The sequence below is a fragment of the Drosophila nasuta genome, chromosome X, assembly GCF_023558535.2.
Source record: "Drosophila nasuta strain 15112-1781.00 chromosome X, ASM2355853v1, whole genome shotgun sequence".
Taxonomy (NCBI): Eukaryota; Metazoa; Arthropoda; class Insecta; order Diptera; family Drosophilidae; genus Drosophila; species Drosophila nasuta.
In genome coordinates, this window is record NC_083459.1 from 18,713,783 (window position 1) to 18,740,494 (window position 26,712).

At 38.6% G+C, this 26,712-nt stretch overlaps 1 protein-coding gene across 2 annotated transcripts; it reads left to right on the forward strand.

Moving 5' to 3' along the window:
• Nucleotides 1-1,407: 1,407 nt before the first annotated feature.
• On the forward strand, nucleotides 1,408-26,373 carry LOC132796590 (homeobox protein vnd). 2 transcript variants are annotated; one of them, XM_060807808.1, is made up of 3 exons: nucleotides 1,408-2,454; nucleotides 19,890-20,617; nucleotides 24,956-26,373. In XM_060807808.1, exons 1-3 carry the CDS (start codon nucleotides 2,336-2,338, stop codon nucleotides 25,879-25,881), a joined length of 1,773 nt encoding a protein of 590 aa, XP_060663791.1. In that variant the 5' UTR covers nucleotides 1,408-2,335; the 3' UTR covers nucleotides 25,882-26,373. The 2 variants fall into 2 exon arrangements, with proteins under 2 accessions (XP_060663791.1, XP_060663792.1); XM_060807809.1 differs by lacking the exon at nucleotides 1,408-2,454 and adding an exon at nucleotides 16,476-17,386.
• Nucleotides 26,374-26,712: the final 339 nt, after the last annotated feature.

Sequence of the window (26,712 nt, forward strand, 5' to 3'; positions counted from 1 at the left end):
GTAACAGGTAGAAGGAGGCATCTCCGACCCCATAAAGTATATATATTCTTGATCAGCGTCAACAGCCGAGACGATATAGCCATGTCCGTCTGTCCGTCTGTGTGTCTGTCCGTCTATGTGTCTGTCCGTCTGTCCGTATGAACACCTAGATCTCAGAGACTATAAGAGATAGAGCTATAATTTTTTTTCGACAGCATTTGTTATGTTTGCACGCAGATCAAGTTTGTTTCAAATTTTTGCCACGCCCACTTCCGCCCCCGCAAATCAAAAAAATCAAATAACAAGCGCAATTTTAAAGCTAGAGTTGCGAATTTTGGTATATACAATAATTACTATAGTAGTTATGATTTCTGAAAATTTAATTGCGATCAGATAAAAATTGTGGAAGTTATTAAAGAAATACTTTTGTATGGGCAAAAACGCCTACTTACTAGGGCTTTTAGTTGTTTTGGGCGACAATCTGGTACATTGTACCAAACATATCATTTGGTATATTTTTAGTATTTTTTTAGTATTTTCGGTATATTTTGAAAATAATTCCGCAATATTTGGCCCTTATTAAAAATGGGTAGCGGGTATCTCACAGTCGAGCACACTCGACTGTAACTTTCTTACTTGTTTAGCTTTGTTTTTAAAGATTTTACAAAATTAAAACCCGTTTTTAGCTTTTGCCTATGTAGGACATTGCATTTCAATTTACATTGATTTCCTTCGTGACTTCATGATTTTCCTTTGTGTCTTCATAATGTGGAACCACTGTGGCACACAGCAGCAGCAGGCAGCACTAAAAACGGGGGGGGGGAGTAAAAGGGTACAAGAACAAATATAAGCATAAGTCCCGATTTGGAGTCAACAGCAATCGTTGCCTGTTGTATCTGTATCTATGACTGGGACGGGGACTCTACATATTCATATATTCGTAAGCGAGTTCGTACTCGCAATCGTATTCGTATTCGTATTCGTATTCGTATTCATATCTGTGGACAGCACACACACATACACACACACATGGACAAAACGCACTGATACATTATCGATATGTCGATGTGTACTTTATTTATATTTGTTTAACTCGCTTGTGTTTTTTTCTACCTTTTTGTTTAATACCTATTTGACTTTAATATGAGATTGTTGTAGCATTTAAAGTGTCGAGCATTGCGCCACTCTCTGCAGGCTTCCATCTCTCTCTCTTTCTCTCCCTCTCTCTTTTTGTGTGTGTGTGTGTGTGTGTGTGGATCACCGTCAAGTGAGGCAAGCAGGCAATGCGCCTGGCCCCCAAGTTTGTCAGTGTCAGTTGACGCAGAGCCTCAAAACGCATCGTAAAAACAAATTGCAGAACGTTTCTTTCGTTTATTGTTTTTTTTGCCGATTCTCGTTGCATTCTCTTGATCACCGATCACCGACGATCAACGGTAATCGCCAATACACATACGACAAGCTGAGAGTGCAAGCGAGAGCAATCGACTATCTCCATCTATGTATGTGTGTGTGTGAGCGTGAGAATGAGAGAGAGAGAGAGAGCGCATGCGCATCTGCAGTTGACCAAGTTGTTTTAGCATAGTTAGTCGCCGTTGCGGCGATATCAGCGAGTGCGTAAGTGGACCGCGCTTGTCCGCTCGCTTGTTGGGGGCCGATGGCATTTTTATGGCTTATTGAAATCGCAACGACGACAGTCAAAAGCGCGCGCACCGCTCGATACAACACTCCGGCACTCCTCCACTAAGAAAATGTAACGAAGCCCACAAATAAATTAACACCTACGCTACCGTTAAATGTTAATTGTTCACCATTAAAACCAACTCGTCGCGTCAAGTGGGAATGCGATAAAAACAAAAAACAAAAAATCACAGCAAACTCAATTGCATGCATAATCAAGAAAAACAAAACAAAACAAAAAATGTCATAAATGAATTAGTCGATGAATTAAATAATATATCAAAACAAATCACGGCAAAGCCCAAGCAAATCAAATGAATGAAATCGTGACTAAATTGTGACCACTTAATTGCTGTTTGTTATTAGTTATTACTTAGTAGTTATTGTACACAAATTATAAAGTGATCGCGCATTAAAAATCGATCAAAGCGACGATACAGGCGACGAATATCGTGCAAATAATTGCCGCCAGCTTAAAAAAATAATTGATTCAATGTGCGATTGAAGTAGGCGCCGTCAACCTGCAACCATCTAACAATAACAATAACAACAACAACAACAACTTAACCCACAAATTTTTTTTTTTCGTTTGTGTTTTCGTTTTTTTCCCCGTTGATTTGAATTTGAATCCCGTGTTGGCGAATCACGCAAAGCACAATCAACGTCAACGGCTTTAATTATGAGCAATTATAATCCGAATTGTGGTTACTTCGAGGATTGCGGCTATTATACAAATAATGTGTATCAACAGGATTATTGCATGCAGCCGGATTACGAATACAACAAGCACGTCTACGAGTGAGTATCCAATAGACACATTTTCTCTGCTTTGCATTTCCCATTTGTGTTTAGATATCATAATAATAATAACTGCATCTTTGTCGCTGCTGTCGGGTTAATTGGCTTATGACCAAGTGGGACAAACGCACAGCAAATTGCCGACGGCATTTAACCCCAAACAAACTGCGGTTAATAATTACATGACTTATTTATGAATGCCCTCCTCGCTTTTTCAGAAATAAGTTCAGATTGGTATTATGTATTTTTGATTTTCTGTTTTAAAATGCAAGTTGCGAGTACTTCACAACTACTCACGGTATTTATAGATTTGGTTAGATTTGGTTATTCCAATTATTAATCTTAGCTTCAACATATGTATAATTTATCACAATTAGAGTTTGCATTTTGATAAGCTTCTAAATAATACTGAGGGCACTTTTCTTTCTTTACCTTTCTTATTAATCTACTAATTCAGATTTTGGATTTACATACATTTTTTTTAAAAAAATTTTTCGATTGCATTTCTTGAGATTGTTTTCATTTTTGAGAGTAGTTCACTCTCAATTACTCAAGCTATTTATTTATGTTTTGGATAGTAATATTATTTAAGTTATTCATACAGCCTTGAACATAGAATTTATCACAATTTGAGTGTCTGAGTTTGGGTCAGCTTTTAAATGCATTTGAACTTATATTTGAATTACATTAGATCAGATTTATGAATTATATTTTGTATTTTATATTCTTAAATGAATTTGCGGTTTTTATTATTTTATTGCCTTATATTATATCTCTATGGTAAAGTCAATAAAACCTTTGTATTATTGTCATGTAACCGAATAAGTATGAAAATATGAAAAATACATTTGAGTATTGATTTTTAATATTTAATAAATTTGTACTTAAATTGTTATCCACAACTTTTTTACAAAAAGAGAACAAATTATTCCTCAAAAATTGTTATTATGTTTAAGTAGAAAATGTCAATTTAGTCTCAAGCCTTGTATAGATTTACATTTCTTTATGACATATTCATATTTATATTTAAAATAAAGTGTTTTGAATAAAAGAAATTGGTTTAATTTATTTTTATTTTAATCTTCCATCAAACATCAAAACTTGTACACAAATATACAAGCTGCATTTTCTACAAAATATTGAAATACTATTGAATGAGTGTTAGCCAATCGTCGGTAATTTGTAAATGCTCTTCCATCCATTTATATTTATGCCGCACCCACAAATTGCACATACCGAGGCTTAGTGTCGAGGCACAAGTGAAACACGTCAAAACAGTTCCAAGAATGTGATGCGGCAATTAAAAACAATTTGATTTAAATCAGCTAAGAAAACACAACCCAGAAAAAGACCCAAACCGAAGGAGAACCTCAACTATAGTAGAGAGAGAGAGAGAGAGAGAGAGAGAGAGAAGTAAAGTTTAAAAGGATCAATTCAGTGAGAGTATTAACATTTAATGGCATAACATAATGAAATTGTTCTCGATGCCGACTACTGGCTACTGCTTATTATTATTATATATCGTATACCGTCATAAGCCCCTGATTTTCGCACTCTCACACACACACACACATACACAAGCATAGTTGGCTTAAGCCAATGTTACGGCATTGTGAATGGAATGGAATTGCTGAGGATCGGTTTTTGGCTAGCTGACTGACTGGATGGATGGCTGACTGGTCTGACTGACATGGGCTGGTGTGATAAGCCTGAGGCAAAAACAAGCAGCGAGCAAGCAGCAAGGAGCAAGCAACAAGCAACAAACAGCCAACAAACAACAGTTAGATCTGTGGCAAAGGGACGGGGCACTTAACAATGCGCATTATTTCCACTTTGTCACCTTTTGCATTTTTGGCACAACGTCGACGACGACGACGACGACGACTTGGACGTCGGGTTTTTCACAGGCTGCACTTTCGAAAACCAAAACACATGTTTAGTGAAATCGTTTGGAAAATCACAGCGACAGGCAGCCGCAATGAAAGAGATAGCAAGAGAGCGAGAGCGAGAGCGAGAGTGAGAGAGTGTCAATGTGTGTTTCACAAAATTTTACTTTAATTGGGTTTGTCCATAATCGTTGCATCGAACCCTCGGCTTATCTCGGATAATGCTGTTTGCCAAATAAAAGCAAATTCTATTTATTTGTATTTTATTCTTGTGCTATTTTTGTTGCTGTTGCTTTGCTTGGTTACAGTTATTCTTCCCAGTTTTCATTGATGTCGAAAACTCAGCTGAAACCTGCAAAAGATTCTGAAATTTCCCCATTTCGGACACAGGTTGCATATCCTTACAGGACACAGGTTGTTCGGCAAAGATCTTTCGCAATCTTTCCTCCTTCTTCTTCGTTTTTCGCCATTGTTTGCAATTTTTGTTGCCAAATCCTGCCATCGTTTTAATTAACGATTTGTTTGTTGTGTGTCCAAGCGGCTTAACAAAAAAAAAAAAGAAGGAAAATAGTTATGCAAAAGCAATTTGTATATTTAGCTTCATGTTATCCCGCAAATTGTTGTGGTTCCTTCAATTCAAAATAAGTGCGTGCTCGACTGCTTTTATATCCTGGAAGACAGACTGAAGCATATTTCAAAGTACACACATAAAATTGCCAATTTATTCCTTAAAAGATCGTGTCGTTGAAATGCAAACAGTTCTCACAGTTCTTCAAGCCATCAGACAGTCAAATAAAGACGCAAAAAGAAAAAAAAAAGAAAACACAAAAAATTAATATAAATATGAAACCAGTTAGCTGCCTTTACCCCTTTTTTATTTTGTTTCGTTTTGTTTTTGCGCACTTGTTTCTGGAGTAGAAAAGGACACGCTATCCACTTGTCTAGCGCTTTGAAATATGAAGTTCGAAAATATAATTTTATTTGATGATACCATTTTTTTTTTTTTTTGTTGGGTCTTTGTTTTCTGTGGAGTTCGTTTTATTAATAAAAACAAAAATAATAATAATAAAAAAACTCAGAACTCTCATACCAAGAATGTTTTTGTGGAGAGTAGCGTTACTAAACGCAATTCGGAAACGCAGTCAGTCAAGTTGAACGTACTCCAAAAATCGAAAGCTTCCAAATGCCTGGGAATGTGTGCACATGTCGATGTCGCCGTCGTCGTCATCATCATCATCATCATCATCATCATCATCATCATCGTCGTCGTCGTCGTCGTCGTCGCCGACGGATGAGCCAGGAAGTAAACAAAACACACACACGTATAGCCATCACGTATAAACGAATATAACAATATTTTTTGCTTGCTGCAACGAATTGCAAATACTCTATAAAAGTAATATTAAAACCGGTTAACAAAGAAAAAATTAGTTCCTATTTAATGCTTCATTGTGTTGCATTTACAAATGTTATAACTTTTGTGTAGTTTCTATTTCGGACTTAGCTAATTTATTAATCAGTTTTCAAATTTAAAAAAAAAATCCTGAAACTTAAGAAAATTATGGTAAAATTTTACTTAAGTAGTTAAAGGTTTTTTGTCTGCCAGAGTTATTTATTTCTCTTTTTTTTACTTTTTCATTTTCAAACTCAAACAAATTATTCGCTACATATATTATTATAAATCTTTTCAACCTCCATTTATTTTATTATTTCATTTTAACAAATTTGCAATTTTGCAATTTTGAAAATCTAAATGATTTTAAGTAATCAAACTCAAACTCATCTTTTTAATTTTCACATTTTCTTAAGTGCAAAATTGTTAATATTAAATACTAAATTAATGCAACATGGAAATTAAAAATATTTGGACATTTTTCACTATAATATAATATAAATAAACATTATTACAAGTTTCACTATAATAAATGTACAAAAGTTTTGAATTTCCATATTACATTATTTTGCTATTTAATATTAACAATTTTGCATTTTAGAAATTATTGAAAGTATTAATATATACAACATTTAACTTCCTAGTAATTTTACCATGCTTAAAACCATGATTATTTTTAAAACTTGTTTAATATGCCAGTATGGAAGTTGGAAATATTTAAAAAAATAAATTTAATCAACTCATCGACGTTTGTTACAAAATTATATAACATATGGCACTTTACAAAACTACAAATGTTTCAGTATTCGGATAGCTTAAGCATGTTCCCAATCACTCGATTAGCTGTTAGGGTGTCCAAGTGTGGCATGTTGCATGTTCCGAATGCGTTTCATACGCCCCTTACGCGGGATCATTTGTATTATATTTTTTTACCCAAAAATTGTTTCGCTTTTACCTTCGTTTTTTTTTTTAGGTAAATATTAACGATAGCTCTCGCTGCTTTGCTTTATTACTTTGACCAGAGTTGCCGAGTAATTAAGGATTATTATGTTTATTGGACTGTGCGCCAAATTGGTTTCAATTCAGTGAACTGTGCAAAAGAATTGGGAATTCAAATTATTGACGAGCTCATAAAGTAAAAGTCGCAGTCTTTGCAGCAACTTGACAACCCTAAGCAGCCTGGAACTGTCACCCATGAGCATTTCTTTTTTTCCTTCGCTTTTTTTCGTGAATCTTGTCTTTGGCCCCGGCTAAAACGTCGCTGTCAAAAGCGTCCACTTGCCATAACAGTCTGTCAATGTTGCTGCTGCTATTGTTGTTGTTATTGTTGTTGTTGTTGTTGTTCTGTCTGTTGCTGTTGCTGTCGCTATTGCCATTGCTTACTGGCATTATCGTCAGACTGAGCGGCATGTCACACACAACAGCGGCATTGGGAAACGTTTGCCAAAAAGAAACTTGAAGAAAAAGAAGCACAACAACAACAACAAATACAGTTGTGTTTGGGGCCAAATCAGAATCAGAAATTGATACATTTAACCAAAATGTTGCACAGCTTTCGAGTCGAGTCGAGTCGAGTCGAGTTGACGCGACGCGTGACTTTCTGACATTTAATGCCAGTTTGTCAAGCAGTCAGTCAGTCTCAACATCGCATGCGCCATGCCAATGCGAAAATAACACAATGAATTTTGTGCATCGCCAAACGGAATGAGAACTAAAGACTAGTCTACTACTTCTTACTTCTTACTCCTTACGATTTCCTTTTTGTAGTTGTTATTGTTATTGTTGTTGTTGTGATATTTGATGGGCCTATAATGAAGCATGTGATTGGCTGAAGTGTCACACGGCCACTGCAAACTGCGATTGCAACTGCAACCTGGGGAGGACACTCGCTTGGCACCTGGCTAAAAAGCTATTTCATGTCCTCACATACATTTGGCATTGCTTAAGATTATTGCTCTAATGTGCCATAAACCAACAACTAAAGCTGCGCTACAATTCAAATCGAAATGTATAATTCAAAATTATATAAAATAATACAATAAACACAAATGCTGCCAAAAATTCATTAACTAATTCTTCTGGATTTTTTATTACATTTTTCCATTTGAAAACCAATTATATTTTGAATGCAAAAAAATAGTTAACAATAAATATTTTTATAATAATATATCTTTAAAATTGTAAAAATTAATAGTACATTTTTTTACTATACTCATAAAGACTTTGTTACTAACGAAATATATCAGAAAATATCAAATAAATCGTAAATTTTCTGTCTGTACTAATGAATATTTTTGTCATAATAATATCTATTAAAAAATCGTAAAATTTATTGAAAAATTAACTGAGTGCAAGTAAATATATTTTGTAAAAATAAATTATATTTACCCATAGTAAGATGGCGTTTTTTCCCATGGAAAAGTATTTTTTCAATAATTTACACAATTTTTATCTGACCGCAACCAGAAATCATAAATACTATAGTTATTATTGTATGTACTCTAGCTTAAAAATTATGCTTGTTAATAGATTTTTTCGATTTGCGGCGTGATACAAATTTTAAGCAAATTTGAACTACCTTCTTTTCTGTTAATAGATTTAATTATAAATTTTATAACTAATCCGACAACATATTCAACTTTTTTACCGGTTTTAATACGCATTTAAATTATCAAGAACAAAAATTCAAATCGTATGTGTTCAAAGGAAAATCCAAGACTAAATCTTATCAACGATTTAAGATTATTATTATAAAATATTATATGCTTGAATTATCAATACAAATGGCATGACTAATTCAATAATTGAACAGAGAGCCTGGTTTTTTTCTTCTTTTTTTTTTTGCTGGTAATGCGATCTACAGGTTTTTTGGGTCCAAAGACAATACCACAAAAATGGGTAAAGGTGTGTGTGTAGGACAAAAGTGTGTAAAATACTTTTGGCAGTGGCCGCTGTGCCATTCATGCTGAAAATATTGCAATTGAAATTGTTTGGCATTTGAAATAAATTGCAAATGTGTATCTTGTAAATGCGTCAAGCTGTGAAGGAAGTAGGAAGTGCGCAGAGGAAGTTTCCGACAGCCGCATGCATGACTGACAAACTGACTGGCCAACTGGCCAACGAACTGGCTAATAGACTTGGCCGACTGACTGCTAGACTGCCAGACTGACTGACTGACTGACTCACTGAGACGACCAAGCAAGAGCTGAGGCAACTGCTGCACAGTGGGACACACGGAGCACACATCGCAAACCCATTTGTCAATTTCGGGTTTTAGACCTTTGCTTTATTACACTCTGCGCACTTACAATTAGATCCTCACAGCCGGCTTGCACACACACGCACACACACACACACGAGCACAACTATGTTTTTTTTGTTGTATGTGTTATTTGTCTTTTTATTAGTCAATGAGCTTGTCCCGCCCTTTGTCTGGCGCTGCCTGCCTTCAATCGTTTAGCATTTTCATTGACTCAAAATCCAAACTAAAGGGCCCTCCGCTTTGGAGTACACAACATCCGTTTTCTCGATTCTCAATTCCCAATTCTCTCGATGTCGTTGTCGTTGTCGATGTCGTTGTCGATGTCGATGTCGATGTCCTTTCAATAAGAGCCATAAAATGGCATTAGCCAACGGCTGCGCTTCTGTTCTGGGGGAAAAGGGAAGTGAGTATCGAGAAGTGAGAAGTAATTTATCTAAATTTCGTAAGCCGAACGCATCAAATCAGTTTTGCATTTTGATTGCGAGTTCTTTAGCCAACTGACTGTTGACAATGGTGTGAAAGTTTCCTAAGCCGATTTGCGCCATTTACCAAACAGTCTTCAAAGTCTTCCATAAGAGACTTGTGAGTTATTAAGCGAATGACAATTAATTATGCCGTACTTAATGCTAATAGAAGAATAAGAGAACGAGAGAGTTGCAATTCTTGCTGTCTAATTATTTGAGCATAATAAATCTCACAACGTTTGGTTGGAGAATAAATAAACATGCTTTTAATTGTATAATAAAATATCTTTACAGCGATGTTTTCAAGAGATTAATGTGTGAAAATAACCAAAGAAATATTTTTTTGCAAAAATAACTTCTATCCAAAAATAGCAAATAGATTTTTTAATTTGCATTGTTTTTCCTAAATCCAATTTTCGGCCTTATACTCGTATGTGAATTATGAAACTTAAGTCTTAGTTTAAAACTTTACAAAGTTTTTTTTGCATTTTTGTAATAAGTTCATTAAGTTTTCTGAAAAGCTTTAATAGGTTTGAAGTGTTTTGTTCCGCAAAAGAAATCGCGATGCATAATTATATTTTATATTATATTTCTCATTTTCGGCTGTATCTATGAATTATACAATTTATGTTTTCTTTCATTTCAATTATCGAAAGTTCCACTGAAAAGTTTTCAGACAAGTTTTAACAAGTTTGTATCTTTGCTTTTTACACATTAAGCTTTATTTTATTTTTAAAAGTTCTACAAATTTTTATTGCATTTTTGTAATAAGATATATATGAAAACTATTCACGAAAAGTATTCAAAGCTTTATGAACGATAGAAACTAGCAAAATTCGTGTGTCTTAAATTTATTTTTTATTCTTCAGCAGTTGGATTATTCAATCTAGGAATTATACAATTTATTTCATATTTGATTTGTTTTCTAAAATGTTGGTTTATTCTATGTTTTAATATTTGAAAGCCGGATTATTATAGATGCTGAAAATATAATTGCTAGTGTTCTATTTATTTGAGATTAATTGAGTTTTTAATATTGCTTTTTATAATCAGAAACAATATTAAGGACTCTGTTCAAAATATACATCTGAAATTACCAACATTTAATTAAAAAGCTGAGTGCTGACAATTATTTATCGTTCAGATGTTTCAGATAATATAAATGATAAACATATAAATAGTATTATATTTTAAATAAATGCGTATCTTTATAGTAATAAAGAAGATTCAGACTTACGCTTTTGTAATTCCATTCAAAGCCAATTTCGCACAATACAAATTTGTCACAAATCAAATGCATTAAAGATCAATGGAGTTCCCTTTTGATACAAAAGGTAAAGATGCTTTGATTCAAGACTCAAGGTGGTGTCCAGCTGTATGCTCTCGATTCTCAGTATCCAGCTGTATTGACACAGTTTGATGTAGCTAGGATGTCAGTTCAATAGCCTCAAGTAGGATACAGTAGTAACGCCCATTCAGAAATTAGCAAACTACAACAGATTGTCATTGCCCGAGATGCAATAAGATACATAACACAGGAATAGATAGGGAACAAAAGGAGGCTGTGTCAGAGTGGTTACAGAGATCACGCCAAAAAGGAAAAGTGACCGGAGGCCGGCTTGTTAAACAAACCAAAGATCAATCAAATGGTCCGATCTGTTGTAACTGGGCAGAGGGGATTGCGTAAAAGGTGAGTGAATAAGCAGCATCAGCAGCACTTCCGCCTCTATTCGAAACTCCTTGGAACAAAGTCAGAATACATATAGTTTTTGGGTTTGGGTTTGAGTTTGGGTAAATCACTTCCGCGCAACGAATGTGGAACCCAAAAATTGTCATGGCCGTCAATTGAGAACACGAGGCGAGGGGTAGGATGCAAGAAAGAGAGCGAGAGCAAACGAAATCAAATGAAACGAAACGAAAGGAAAACCGGAAGGTAAATTAAAATGGATGACAATGGATGAGCAGACGATGTGCTGCTGCTATAGTAAACGAGCATTGAATGAATGGCAGACTGAGTGTTAGTGCTTGTGAGTGTGTGTGTGTGTGAGTGGTGTGTGTGTGAGTGGTGTGTATGAGTGTGTACTCGTTAAAGGTGTGCACATAGCACGCCACTCTAACACACACTCATAGTTAACATTCACTGCTTGTCGCAAAACGCAAACACACACCTTTGGCAACGAAACTCTTGCTTTGCCCATACACCCCAGTTATATGTTTTGTATTGTATGCTAGAGAGATCCTCTGATTTTCTACGCCTAATGCTGCAGCAGCCGCCGCAATGAAGCGTTTAATTGGGGTTGTTAGCCCGCCCCTTGGCGCGTTTTTTTCATCCTCTGACATTCAACATATTTTATTGCATTTGTATAGAGGAGCGACACCAGCATTTAGCACTCGCTATTTGCCGCGTTGTATTGTATTGTTAATTGTATCTCTCGGATACGGCTCGTTTAAGTGGCCTACGCATTGTCACACTTCTGTGGAGCAGCGCAGCTGTCGCTGCTTACTAACATAGAAGAAGTTTATCGAGTAAACGAAAGCGCTTATCAGTGAAGTAGCAAATCAAAACTAGAAAAACTAAAAAAAACTATTGGTAATTGGCATCTTGATTAATGAAAAGTGTGTACTTGTGAAAGAACAATGTTAACGACGCTATTTCGTTGCCATTCGTCCATGTACTACACACAATACCAGCAATGAAAGCAATGAAAAAAAAGAATCTATTTGCTAGATTAGAAACAACAACAAGTTGAAGAAATAATCTCAAGTAATAAGTCGACACGAGTCGTCAAATCGAATCGTTTCAATGAGCGGAAGTTGTACGAAATTAAAATCAATTTATTTATTGCTTGACCTTTAAATGATATTTGCAAACATTGCTTATCAAATTCATTCAAATATTACTATATATTTGATAAGTATTTATTGGGCTATTTACTGATACTAATAACAAAAATTCAACGAGTTTGATTAAATGCAAAATTTAAAAAACTCTCTTTTGGGCTCGTTTATGCAATTGCCACTTAATTTGTCTCAAAATACGCAACACGAATAAATAAGCTGCAATCCTTGGGAGAGAAAACTGAAAGGGGACAACAAGGATGCCAATTGAATTGAAGCTACTTAACCCTAAACACAAAAATATACAAGCAAAACAACAACAACAAGAAGTCGCTAAAGTAGTTTGAAGTGCTGGGAAAAATACAAGAAAATAAATAAAAATAAATAAATATGCAAAGTGAAGTGAAGCGCACAAAGTTGAGCATAAACCAAACGAGTTTTGTGCTAGAAATTCAATTGAATTTGCATGTAATTTGAATGCGATACAGATACAAAAAGATACAAGATACATTTGCCATTGTTTGTGTGTGTGTGTGAGAGTCATCAATGTTGTCGCTGTTGTTGTTGTTGTTGCCGCTGACTGGCTACTTAAACTTCCTGCGGAAGCTAAAACTACAACAACAACAACAACAATGGCGAGAAGACGTCGCGTCGCTGCCAGCGCTGAAAGGCTTTTACTTTTGGCTTATTGTTGTTATTGTTGCTCGCTATTGTTAAATGCAACATCATCATTAAGTGCATAACAATGGCCATCACACACACACACACACACACACACACACACACACTCGCTCACTCTCTATGTATTTAGAATTCGACACAAAACAAAAAGGGGCGTGCTCAGAAATTTCCCTTTTCTGCCAGTGCGTCGCTGTTATCCTTATGCTCGAGGGAAATTTTCCCATTACATGCGCGCAAGTGCGCCAGTGCACGCTAGCTAGCCATCTCGCTCGCACCGCGCTGCCATTGGCCGACGCGACGCTAGCGACGCGCCCACTTTGCAGCCAGCAGCAAAACGCTGCCAACAACCAAAGCAACAGCGACGCCGACGGCATTACACGTAATTTCCACGATGCGGTGTACATTAACTGTGCATGTGTGTGTGTTAGGTGTGCGCGCGTGTTTTCCCCATTTTGGGAATTGTAATCCGAGCCATGAACGAGCCATGGAGTGGCCCATCCATGGCATCTCATGTGCCACACGAGTGCTACGAGCACTATACATGGAGCCGCTGCTTATGTAAAGAGACCCTCCAATGCTTTTATACTCTTCCACTTCCCTTCGCCCCTGTACCGCACTTATATAGCATATCTAACATATGTGTGTGCTGCACGCAATGTCTGACATGTTATTTTTTCAATTGCTAAAACTTTTCCTCCTCCTTTCCCTTCTTCCTCCTCGCTTTGCCTTTGCTCAACTTAGCTAATGGTCGTTTTGATTATGTTCCTTTCAGCATGGCACAGCATATACTCCCACTATATAGCCACATATCTATATACATATAGCGAGTACATGGCATTGTGTGTGTGTGCTGAATCTGAAATAATTATGGGTTTACTTATGAAATCCAATTTCGAATGCCGTTGTTCTACATATGCGAGGCCTCAAGTGTGCTTGGCTCAAGTCACGACAACATTTGACTTCGAGTTGATACTCAACTTTAACATAAATTTAAGATTGTGTTACTAACAAATCGAACAAAACACTCGACGCAGCGCAATATACATATTTGTATATATGGCAGAGAATTCAGCATGGAAAGCGATATCACGTATACGACCTGCAGACAACTTCAGAGCGAAACAAAAAGGCATAAATATTAATTTTGTAGGCTTTATGTAGTGCACATAAGCTATTCTCTTCATTCGCTTCGATTATTGATTGTTTTATTTAAGTAACATGGTATTTCCTCATTGTTTGATTTAACTTAACGACATTCTTTCGTATTTTCCAAGACTCCTCGCTGCATCCAATTGAAAGTTTCAACTTGCACTTAATAATATTTTTAATAAATATTTTAGGTATTGTTATATCCAATTTCTTCATTCACATGTTTAAAGTTGAGTGTTATAATTATCAATAATTTAAATAAATATTAAAAGTATACGAGAATGGTAATATTCTAAATTTTTTTACATTATATTGAAGTTAATAAAATTAAAAAAAATAATAATAATAATTATTCGTATTAGATGGATATGTCTGATATTGCAAACTTCAATGCCTTATATTATACAATATAAATCACATAAAGTAATAATTCATATGAACATAGAACTCGCATAGTCGAGATTATATTCATCGATCTATCAGATCACAATATTCGTTCTTTGTTGAAAACTAGAAACGTTTTAATGGTCTTAAATGAACTTACTAATAAAATAACTGAAATGTTCAGTTTGAAAAACAAACTATTATTCAAAATATTGAAATTAAATGCAAATTTTGTTGTATACTAAAATTTTCGATTTGAATCCATGCTAATTTATATATATTATATTTTTAATCAAGGTAGAAAATGTTAGAGATTAAATGTAAGACAATGTTGAGTTGTGTGATATCAATTTAGGAATTATTTAAAAATTAAATTTTGTTAGTCAAAAATTATTCTAACTTGATTTTAGTAAACAATTTTTCGAGAAGCGTTCATTCAGCTAATACAGTACAGTGTCAATATACTTTATTAGCTGTCTGGTATATTGACACTATACTGTATTAGCTGTGTGGTATATACCGCACATTAAGTTGGCAATACTTAACATACGAAATTATTCGAATATTGAAATAAATTCGCTTCAGCTTTGATTTTTGAATTCCAATTCAAGCTGTAATAATAACTACTTGAATTTTCAAAATAATATTAAACAAAGAAAGACAAATTTAAACAATTCTTACTTAGTATATGAAATACAGTAATGATATTCACTTGAATTCAACAAGATTCGCACATACAATAATTAGAAGGAGTCGAGTCGAGTATTATGCCGGATGGTTGCTATCCGTAAATGGGCGAAAAACAATTGGCGGCTCACGCACACGTAGCATACACAAGTACGAGTAGACGGCGGGGCGAGAGTGAGAGATGATAATGATAAAAACAATATAATGACGCGGCAATTGTTGACAACATCAAGTGCGAGGACGAAAGCAGCAACATCAGCAAGAGCAGCAACAGCAGCCTCCAAAGACATTGCCAGAGTCCAATTGAGGCAATGAATGAATGAATGAATGGAAAAGGTGCAGAAGAGATGCGACGACTTGTGTCTGACTGGCCAAAACAGCTCGATCTACCTACTTAGCTGGCTAGCTACCTTATATCTACGCTGCATACCTCTAGCCTCTAGCCATACTCGAAGCGTCACAATGGCAGCTCTCATACATAGAGAGAGCCACTCGTCTGTGTATGTGTGTGTGTGTGTGTGAGAGAGGGCATAGAGAGGCGGCTCAAGTGGGCACTCGTTGGCTGCTGAGCTGGCTGTGTGAGCGAGATGGCAGGCTTAGCGCACACACTGCCCTAGGCTGGCCTTGTTTGGCACAAAGGATGCGCGACAGAGCACAAATGGTGGTGGTTGTTGTTGGTGGTGGTTGAATGAGCCACTCACTGCAGCTGTAGTTGTTGTTGTTGCTGCCGCAGCTGAGCTGCCGAGCTGCCGAGCTGCTGCTGCTGCTGCTGGCGTCGTTGTAGTAGTGTCTCCTTGTTGAAAAGGACATGAGAAGCCACTTAGTGCCGCGACTAAACAACAGCCAGAGAGACTCTCTACCAAGCCAATACACATAAGCACCAACGACTCTGTGTATCGGTGTGTGTGTGTCGGTGTGTGTGTGTCTCAGGCTATATACCCAATGGTGGATGGATGCGCCATATAACCAAAACTGTCTCTCTGCAGCTGTATGTGTGTGTGTGTGTGTAGTTTTTGGTACTTTTGCGCCGTTGGCTGCTTGGACTCGTGTCGAGTTCTTGATGTCTCGTTAGTTGTTGATGACACTTCAGTTTGGAATGTTTAGAGTGCGGCTCTGACAACGCAATCCGAATCCGAGCACGCAAATCGTCCGATCAAGATCGCTATCACCATATTGCATTTCCAACTGCAACTGCAACCGAAAACTGAAACTGAAATTGAAATTGAAACTTTTTTTATTTTGCAAACTCTCACAGAACTGATTGAAATTCCTTCGTGTGTGTGCGTGTGTTTTAAAGGCATTCGAAATAAAATATTATGATTATGATTATTGCCTAGTGTGATTTTTGTTCGTGTTCAGTGCGTAAAGTGTTATTGCTGTTGTTGTTGTTGTTGTTCGAAAGCCCGCGCGCTTTCTCGTATTTGCAACACATTCGTACATTGAACGGCCGCAAAGTGGCGGAGAAACGCAAAAGCACACCGTCGTCGTCGCCAACGCCGCCGCCCGCGCAGCAGCGACGCAAATCGGGCAACACAACGCCAACAACGCCCAGCACCGACATCGTCGTAGTCGCCAGTCCAGCGGCATCGCCAACGGCCACCGATATGACCACGACCACGACGACGAGCAACACACATGCTCCCAGCATGGAGCGAACGCCTTCCAAGCACAAGGAGCGCGAAAGGGAACGCGAAAGGGAACGGGATCGAGTGCGAGATCAACGCGAGGCAACCAACAGCAGTGGCAACAGCAGCGGACTTGGCAGCGCCGGCAGTTTGCCCGCCTCGCCACAAAGTGCGGCCACCGTTAGTCCGGGCACGCCCACAACGCCCAAGCGTCCATTGCGCACCTCGACGCCATCGATGGATCAACAGCAACAGCAACAGCAGCGAGTGGCGAAGGTGATTGCCAGCACAGCCAGCACGACGGTGCCAACAACAACACCGGGCAGCGGTGCCAGCAATTTATCAGCAGCCGATCAACTCCGCATTCCAACGGGCGCGGCGGCCTTTAGCGGTTTTCCCGGCCTGCACAGCATGAGCAGCCTGATGGTGCCATCGTCGGCTGCGGTTGCGGCCGCTGCAGCGGCTCCCTTCCTGCCCTGGTCACCCATACTGCTGCCGCCATGGAGCCACGCCCTGCTGCCGGCTGCCTTCTATCCGGCGGCTCTGCGCAACGCGTTGCCCGGGTAAGAACAACTGACAACTGCAACTACAACTTCGTCCCTAGTTCTTCGATCTTAGCTACTTTAAGTCAGTCGTCAATACCTTACAAAGCTTGCATCTGTAAGCTGAAACTTGAACACATATCTCAGACAAGAGCTAGGCTTTTCAATATTATTAATAAGTATAATAGTCATTAGTCTCTTCTCTGTCAATTTAATCGAATTTACTCCATGACGGCAAAGCTTTCATTTATAAGTAGAAAATTTACTATTTATGTTGGCATATTTTGAAAATAACTTCAGATTTAAAAGCAGCCAAGTTCAGAAGCATTTTTAGCAATTCATTAATTATCCATTATTCATTATTATCATATCTAAGCTGCCAGCTTCAACTTCGTCAATCTTTAAGCCATTTCTACATAACTGCAAAGCTTTCATCCGTAAGCTGAAACTTGAGTACAAACCTTAGAAAATTAATCAGCCAAGATCAGATGCATTTTAAGCGCTTAAATTATATTCTTAATATTTATCTTACCCGTTAGTCTCTTCTCTGTCAATCTTATCGTCTTTAGCTACCTTAAGTTATTACTCAACAACTGTAAAGCTTTCATCTCTTCATCATTCAAACATATTCAACTTCAAGAGCAGCCAAGCAATATTTGAAATACTCTAATAACTACTCTATAAAGACTTGAGTGTTAGGAAGTTAATTGATGTGTAATTTAAGTTTATGCCAAACAAAAATTGCATTGTTGACATGCTCCGATTTAAACTACTTATCAACCATCTTTGTAGCTACACGATCAGTAAGCTTCCATAATTATCATAGTATTAGTGAGCTTTTCAAGTCAAAGCCATGATACAATTATACAAGGTAGTCTCGTCGGAAAATAGCTTTCGTCAGTGCGCATTCGTATTTCGACGCAAGAGGTTGTCTGCGGACGAAATTTTTAGCGCAATTAACCCTTATGCAAAATGACTTTTTGCCATGTATGCCGTAGACACGGATAGAATTAAAACATTTAGAGAATTAGAGAATTCTCATATATATTATTAATATTGTTAATAAACAATTTACATTTTAAAAATATGTGAAGTAGACATTAACATTAGCTTCAAAATATGTAAATATTAATATCATCGTCTAAGGGTTAATGCGCATTTCATTGTCGTCTCGTTCACACTACCACGCTGTGCCTCTTTCACTCGCACTCATTGCTAACATAGACAGGGTACCAGCTTTTTTCCGACGAGACTACCTTGTATAATTGTATCATGGTCAAAGCTTTATTAAGCACACAACAATAGTTCGCTCTCTCTCTCTCTCTCTCTCTCTCTCTCTCTCTCTCTCTCTCTCTCTCTTAGGCAAACTCGTTCACTCACTTGTGATCGTGTTTTTCGCCACTTAAGAATGTTATTTTAAGCCACGTTGCCCACTAAATCCAGCTGCTAAGCAACTCGATCCAATCAAGACACTTGCACTTGCCCCTCGAACAGCCTACCAAGTAAATTACCCAAATCCTTGATCACGTAATTTCCCCCGAGCAGCTAAGCAGCAAAGTAAAGTAAAGTAAAGCAGATTTGCCAAGAGGCTGGTGCAAAAGAAAAATAACAAGATAGAGAGAACGATCGGCGGCTCAAGTGTCTCGTTGTGGCCTGTGCTAGGGCTCGGCTTAGAAAATACGAAATTAGAAATTCCCATAGGTGAGTTGCAGGGAAACCCCAACCTGGCCAACATGTGTGCAACAGACAACATGACGACGACAACATCGCGTCGACGTCTACGACGGCGTCACACTGTCTGCTCGAAGGCCAGAGCACAGTGCAAAGGGAATTCCGTCTCGAGATGCGGGGAATGCCCCGAGTGTCCGAGTGTCCGACTGTTTTGTGTCTGTGGATAGATAGATAGATAGAACCTGATGCGACGCGTGGGAATTTCGCGACGAGCGAAAATTGGGAAAATTTGTGCATGGAAAAACCGGAAGCGAGTACGCTTTTTACTTGCGCCAACATGTGGCACGAAAAACAGCAAAAATCCCAAAAGAGAGACACAGGTAGAGGAGGCGATGATGATGGGCAACAAAAGCGGCGGCTTTGCGTGTTTAATTGTTGATGGTATTAGTGGAAAATCAAATTTGCATTAGCAGCAGCAAGTACGAGTCGAAGACAAACGAGAGATGGAAGATGTGAAATAAGAACAAGAGCGTGCAGCGTGCAGCGAGTCTTGATCTTGCACAGAACAGAAGGTGTCAATAATCCAGCGATTTGGCTGCACTTAATCAAAGTTAATTCCGAGCAAGGTGTGAAACATCCATGCCTTGCAAATTTTTGTGAAAGTCAGTCTCAGTCTCAGGTACTTGCCACATGTCTTCGTGTGTGAGTGTGGCAGGTAGAAAGGTTCAATCCATTGTGATCTTTTCCGGTCATTCATGACAACGACAACGACAACGACATCGACACCGGATGTCGGATGTCGACTCTGATAGACTACAACTACAACTCAGCTCTTTTTTTTCGTTTGTTGCAGCCTCTTTGATGCCAAGGTGCCATCGTCGCAACGCTCCGGCTTTCATATATCCGACATACTCAATCTGGATGGCTCAGAGCTGAAGAGCGCTGCCGCCGCGGCTGCCGCAGCCGCTCACCACACAACGCACAGCCAGCACAGCAGCGAACTGGGCAACGAGTCGAGCAACGGCCATGGCCATGGGCATGGTCCAACGCCCACGGCATTGTCCCCAACACCCAGCACAGCTTTGCCACCGCCCAACAGCGGCGATGAACTGGCCACCGCAGCAGCAGCAGCAGCAGCAGCCGCACATGGTGATCCGCATAGCACAGAGCAGACGCATCATCAGCAGCAGCAGCAGCAACATCAAGCGCAGCATCAGCAGCAGACGCATCCGCAGGCGCATCATCAGCATCCGCATTTGCATCAGCATCCCCATACGCATCCCCATCCGCATCATCAGCAGCCGGTGGCGCCACTGCCGCTGTCGCATCATCAAAGCTCGGGCGGCGCTCAGCCGCCGATGCCACATGTGGGCGCCCATGCACATGCCGCCTCCGCTCAGGCCGCTGCCCATCTGCTGGCCAGTCACAATGCAGCGGCCGCCGCTGCTGTTGCCGCCGGACAATATCTGCCAAAGAACTTTGCCGGCAGCTTCGATGAGATGTCCTCCTATCATCACATGGCCCAAACGATGCTCTCGCACTCCGGTCGCAGTGCATGGATCAAAGAGAACGAGCTCTATGGTAAGTGTTTTATCTCCAAGAATTCGTTCTTTTAATTCATAACTATTCATAAGAGGTGTTAGGTCAAATGATCTACTTTAAAGGGGGAGTAGAAATATCAGTTAATATTTATGCTATAGACATATTACCCAAGATGATTTTTAGACAAGTTCCTTATACATTTTATAGCCAACTTCTTCATTCAAATTTCTAAAACATTAATTGGCCACTTCTTCAATTCAACTACTCAAATGTATAAACATATATTTTACTCAATTCTCAATTACTAAAAAATGTTATAAGGAATTTGAATTGTTGTATTAGAAATGTATTTCTGAATACAAGAATTACAACTCACAGAGTCTTAAATTTTTTATGAAGAGTTTTTAACTTATCAATAAGCAATTTTCTCATATAATTAATTTTTGCATTTATAAGTCTATTTAATTTCCTAATCACTGGTTTATTTCTCTAAATAATTATTACACCTTATTTACCCTAAATTATCATATTTCCAATTTTCATAATTGGAATTAAATTTCTCAATTTGTTATTTAAATAATTAAATCTTTCTCGAAAGTGTATAGATCAAGTAAAGTTTATAACTTCAATTGAATAAATGTGAAATAATATTTATATCATTATAAAAACTAAATTGGCTATAAAACTGAATACAGTCGATAACAAATTTTATTTCTCGAATATGAAAACTAAAATACTTATTTTCTTGTGATCTTTTAATGATATTAACATAAATTCGCAATAAAATGCTACCATGAGCTTATTACCAAAGTGCTAGTGAAGTCATATTTACAACATTAAAGAGTATTTATATCTGCTATTAAAAGAAATATTCAATATTGACTCTTCTGAGATTTTGCAAGTATTTGAAGCCCCAATGGGAGAAGGGGCAAATCAGAGAGGAAAAGAGAGTGAGAGAGACAGGGGAAGGAGAAAAGGGAAAGGGAATGTGCAGCAAGTCGAGAGCGACCGCCTAATAATATTGTTCAATAATTGCCTCACAAAAGGCAGCTGTGTTTGCATACGTGCAACATGGGCAACGCAATGTCGGTGGCACTTTGTTAACCCCAGAGAGGCAGAGAAGAACCCTTGGTTGCCCATTTCTCTGATGTGGGCATGCCACGCCCCGCATTGCATTTTATTTTACAGTCGTTACTCAGATGCGTCGATGTGTCGTCGTCGATTCAGGTGCTTGAAACGCGAAGTGCCTCGAGAACCACCCTTTATTTTCGTTTTTTTTTTTTTTTTTTATTTTTTTGATTCCCTATCAACTGTGCCCAACCTAATCTTGACTAATAGTTTGTATGCGCTTCACACTTGAGGATTAATTTTGTTATTTCATTTCTCCTTATATACAATATAAATTCCGTTTTTATACCCGCTACCCATAGGGTAGAAGGGTATTATAACTTTGTGCCGGCAGGAAATGTATGTAACAGGTAGAAGGAGGCATCTCCGACCCTATAAAGTATATATATTCTTGATCAGCATCAATAGCCGAGACGATCTAGCCATGTCCGTCTGTCCGTCTGTGTGTCTGTGTGTCTGTGTGTCTGTATGTCTGTGTGTCTGTCCGTCTGTCCGTATGAAACACTGGATCTCAGAGACTATAAGAGATAGAGCTATAATTTTTTTTCGACAGCATTTGTTATGTTTGCACGCAGATCAAGTTTGTTTCAAATTTTTGCCACGCCCACTTCCGCCCCCGCAAATCAAAAAAATCGAATAACAAGTGTAATTTTAAAGCTAGAGCTACGAATTTTGGTATATACAATAATTACTGTAGTAGTTATGATTCCTGAAAATTTGGTTGCGATCAGATAAAAATTGTCGAAGTTATTTAGGAAATACTTTTGTATGGGAAAAACGCCTACTTACTAGGGGTCTTAGTTACTTTGGCTGACAATCTGGTATATTGAGCCGTCTATGGTATATTTTGAATGCGGTACTATATTGATATACCAAACATATCATTTGGTATATTTTTAGTATTTTTTTAAAAGTATTTTCGGTATATTTTCAAAATGATACCGCAATATTTTGCCTTTATTAAAAATGGGTAGCGGGTATCTCACAGTCGAGCACACTCGACTGTAACTTTCTTACTTGTTTTTTTGTTGCTCCTTTTGTTTTTTATATGATGCCTCCCCTCGACTGTTGCGTTGTTGTTGCGGACACAACATTTTTCAGTCATTCCTTTCATATAAGCCTGAAAATTTATGGCACGCACTTCCGTTTCGTCCTTTTTTTTCGTTTTTTTTTTTTTTGCTTGGCCTTTCCTTTATTTTTTTATTATTTCATTTTTTCGGTTGATATGGTGCTCAGCTACAAATTATAATTGTTGCCTGTTTGCTGTTTTTTTTTCTCTTTTTTTTTGGGAAATTTCACAGCTGTAAGCCGAGTCGTTTTGATTATATTAAGTTATTAATTTGTTGAGTTGTCATGGTGAGAACGATTCCAGTGGGTTGAGTGGAGTAGTGGAGTGTGTGGGGGATGGGGGAGGTAAACCAGCAGGTTACGGGTGTTGTTTAGTCAATTGTGACGGAATGCGAAAAATAATTTACACACAGCGAATTTTCCCGAGAGATAGCGCCCATCACGCCCCCTTTTGGGCGATAAATCAAATGATCTGTATCCCTAGAACAGAAAAGTGGGCGTGTTGCGAATAAACCAAAACCGAAACCGAAAGAAAGGGAGCAGGATGCTAACTATAAATTTGCAATTGAGGTACAGTGATGTACTGATGTCTGGGGGGAAGGCAGGAAGGAAGCAACGATCGCAGCCCTGTTTGAGGTTTGCCTTTTGTGTTGCATCCCATTCATTGTCTCTCTCTCTTTCTGTATGTGTGTCAGTTTGCAACCTTAATGTGTATTTTCATAAGCATTTTGTCGTCTCTCGATCACGACAAACAATGACAGCAGCAAAAATCGAGAGGAAACAAAAAAGGCAACACACACACACAGAAGGTCAGAAGGCAGCAGCCTGAAAAGGTGTAACACCGCAGGGTTGCGCCCTGCATAGAGGGCAGGGTTGTCAGGTAGTCGACCAAACGATCGTTGCTGATCGCATTGCCTTGTCAATGGAAATATTGCCCTCTAATTAACGTTATTAGTTGAGCGTACGGTATGCTGCTGGTTTTGTTCCAAAACTGAAATGCATTTGGCATACGGGGTTGTGCGGCCTTTGCATCTGGCCACCCCGATCACCACAATGACTCTCCGCACCCCTCTTGCTCATCTGTTTCTCTCTCCCGCTCTCTTTCCCTCTCGAACATAATCCAATTGTGCGAGTGTTTGGCGGTTGTCCTGTTTACCCACTGACTTTACATTTAGCTGCCAATTTTTTTTGCCTGCTCATCGGCATTGGGGTGTGTGTGTGCGGTGTGTACTTTGTGTGCTGTCGCATTAATTTAGCCAAATTGGTGACAAATTGACTCGAGCTCTTTACTGCAGCTCAATGTAAAATCGAACTTGAATTGAAAAAAAAAGAGTTGATCGCAAATTGAAATGAAGATTGATTAAATTGAAAACCTTTTCATGCCCCTTTTTTTTGCTTTAACCAATTTTATGCTTCATCAGTAGACACGCTTCTCCGACTGTTTCTATGCAAATTCGAGTCGCAGTTTTGCAGCCACTGAAATCATCTTAACAGCTGTATTCAAAATAGCTAAATCACAAATTTTGAAATAGGAAACTTAATATAGGACATCAATATAGTTTTGTAATTTATTTAAAATTTACTCTATCGCCATCCACTATTTGTTTTTGCGTCTGTCCGTTTGTCAAATAACTCACTCGAATGGAATCGCTTAAGATAAGAAATTAGTATTTTTAAGTATCTTATTGTTTAGTATAATGTTAGTATAATTTATAAATACGTCACATTCAACCGCTATTTGTTTGGTCGTCTGTCCGCTCCACTTTATACAGTTGTTATATTAGTATTTAGTATTATTATACTAGATTCCGTCTTTCCGTCTGTCCGCCTCTCTTTATGCAAATAACTCGCTCAATTTTTAAGCTATGTTGACTAAACTTGGCACAGCTACTCAGTTTAACTATAGACAGCATATACATGAACATTGACTCTATTCGTATATTAGTATTTAGTATTATTATGATAGAATCCGTCTTTCTGTCTGTCCGCCTCTCTCTATGCAAATAACTCGCTCAATTTTTAAGCTATGTTGACTAAACTTGGCACAGCTACTCAGTTTTACTATAGACAGCATATAAGTACATAAAAATGGACTCCATTAGAGATCTTTAATCTTTTAATTATATTTATAAGTATTCGGCATTTTTGTCTAACGCATACTTTCGCTTCTTCCAATTGCAGGCACTCAACAGCCGGCTAGCCCGGACAGCACATCGCCAGTGACCTCCGAGGTGTCGTACACCTACATAGGCTCCAATTGCCAAACGTCGCCCGCACTCTCCGGTGACTACAAGAGCTACAGTCGCTCGGCGGACAGCGATGCGTTGTCGGTGGGCGATGCGTTGCACACGTTGCATGGCGCAGCGGCAGCTGGCGGCACTTCGGCGGCGCATGCGTTGCACAACAACAACAATAATAACAACACCAATAATAATAACAATAATAACAACCATAGCCTGAAGCATGACACGGGTGCGGGCAGCGGCAGCGCTCACGATGACAGTCTCAACGAGGATGGCATCGAGGAGGACATCGACGATGTGGACGATGCCGATGGCAGCGGTGGCGGCGGCATCAATGCCGATGGCATGCCCAACAAGAAGCGCAAGCGTCGCGTTCTCTTCACCAAGGCGCAGACCTACGAGCTGGAGCGTCGCTTTCGCCAGCAGCGTTATCTGAGCGCACCAGAGCGCGAACACTTGGCCAGCCTGATACATCTGACGCCCACCCAGGTGAAGATCTGGTTCCAGAATCATCGCTACAAGACGAAGCGTGCCCAGAACGAGAAGGGCTACGAGCATCCCGGCCTGTTGCACGGCCATGCCACGCATCCGCATCATCCGTCGGCGTTGCCATCGCCGCGTCGCGTCGCCGTCCCTGTGCTGGTGCGCAATGGGAAGCCGTGTCTGGGCGATGGCAGCAAATTGTCGCAGGATTGCGTGAGCACCGCCACCGCCATGCAGAATGCGGCTGCCGCCCATCATTTGGTCGCGTTGAACGGTGCCGCGGCGTATCAACATGCTGCGGCAGCTGCTGCCGCCGGGTTGCATGCTCATGCCCATGCCCATGCCCATCCGCATGCACAGCGCAGCGCTTGGTGGCCCTAATATTGTTAGGTGCCTGGATTCGAGTTGGCTGCGTGGCGTGGACTGGAAATGGAACTGAAACTGAAACTGGGCGTGACTGGTAACTCGAATACTGGACAATAAGTATGTGTGTGTGCGTGTGTGTGGATTGGATAAGCGGGGCAACAAAAATTGGTGCAATAATTAATAACAAAAGATGTCCCCCCGCTCTCTCTCTCTCTCCTTCTCTCCACTCCCGCTCTCTCTCTCTCTCTTTAGAGCAGCTTGTGGCAAGGCCAGGCCAGAGAGAGAGAAAGTTGCAAAACGAAAGGTCGACGAACTCTTGGCTAAGCTAAAAACAAATTACAACAAAAAAATGAAATCAAAACAACCAAAAAAAATGTAAATGCATGTGCAACAAATTTGGCATCGCAACAAATATCATTCAACAAACAAACAAAACAGACAACAACATTTTTTTTTCCTGCGGCTCAAAAGTCGCAGGCCATTTAATTATAAGAACTTTTAATTTTTTTTTTTGCACGACAGTCGATAATATTTTTAGAACTTTAGCTGTAGCTATCTTTTTTTTTTGTTTAGCAATAAAGTAACCTATGCATATTATTATTAATAATGATAATCAATCGATTTGTAAATACGGAAAATCAAAAAAAAAAATCTAAAATCATATTCAAAATTACAATGCAAATAAAAATAATATAAAAAAAAACACACACACTTAGTAAATAATCGTGTAAATATATATATATTTAAACAACTAAATAATTAGTGTTCAATTTTTAGGCAGAATTTAAACTTTTTATATATACATATAACTATTATGTAGTCGTATCTATAACTGTAAAAATTATT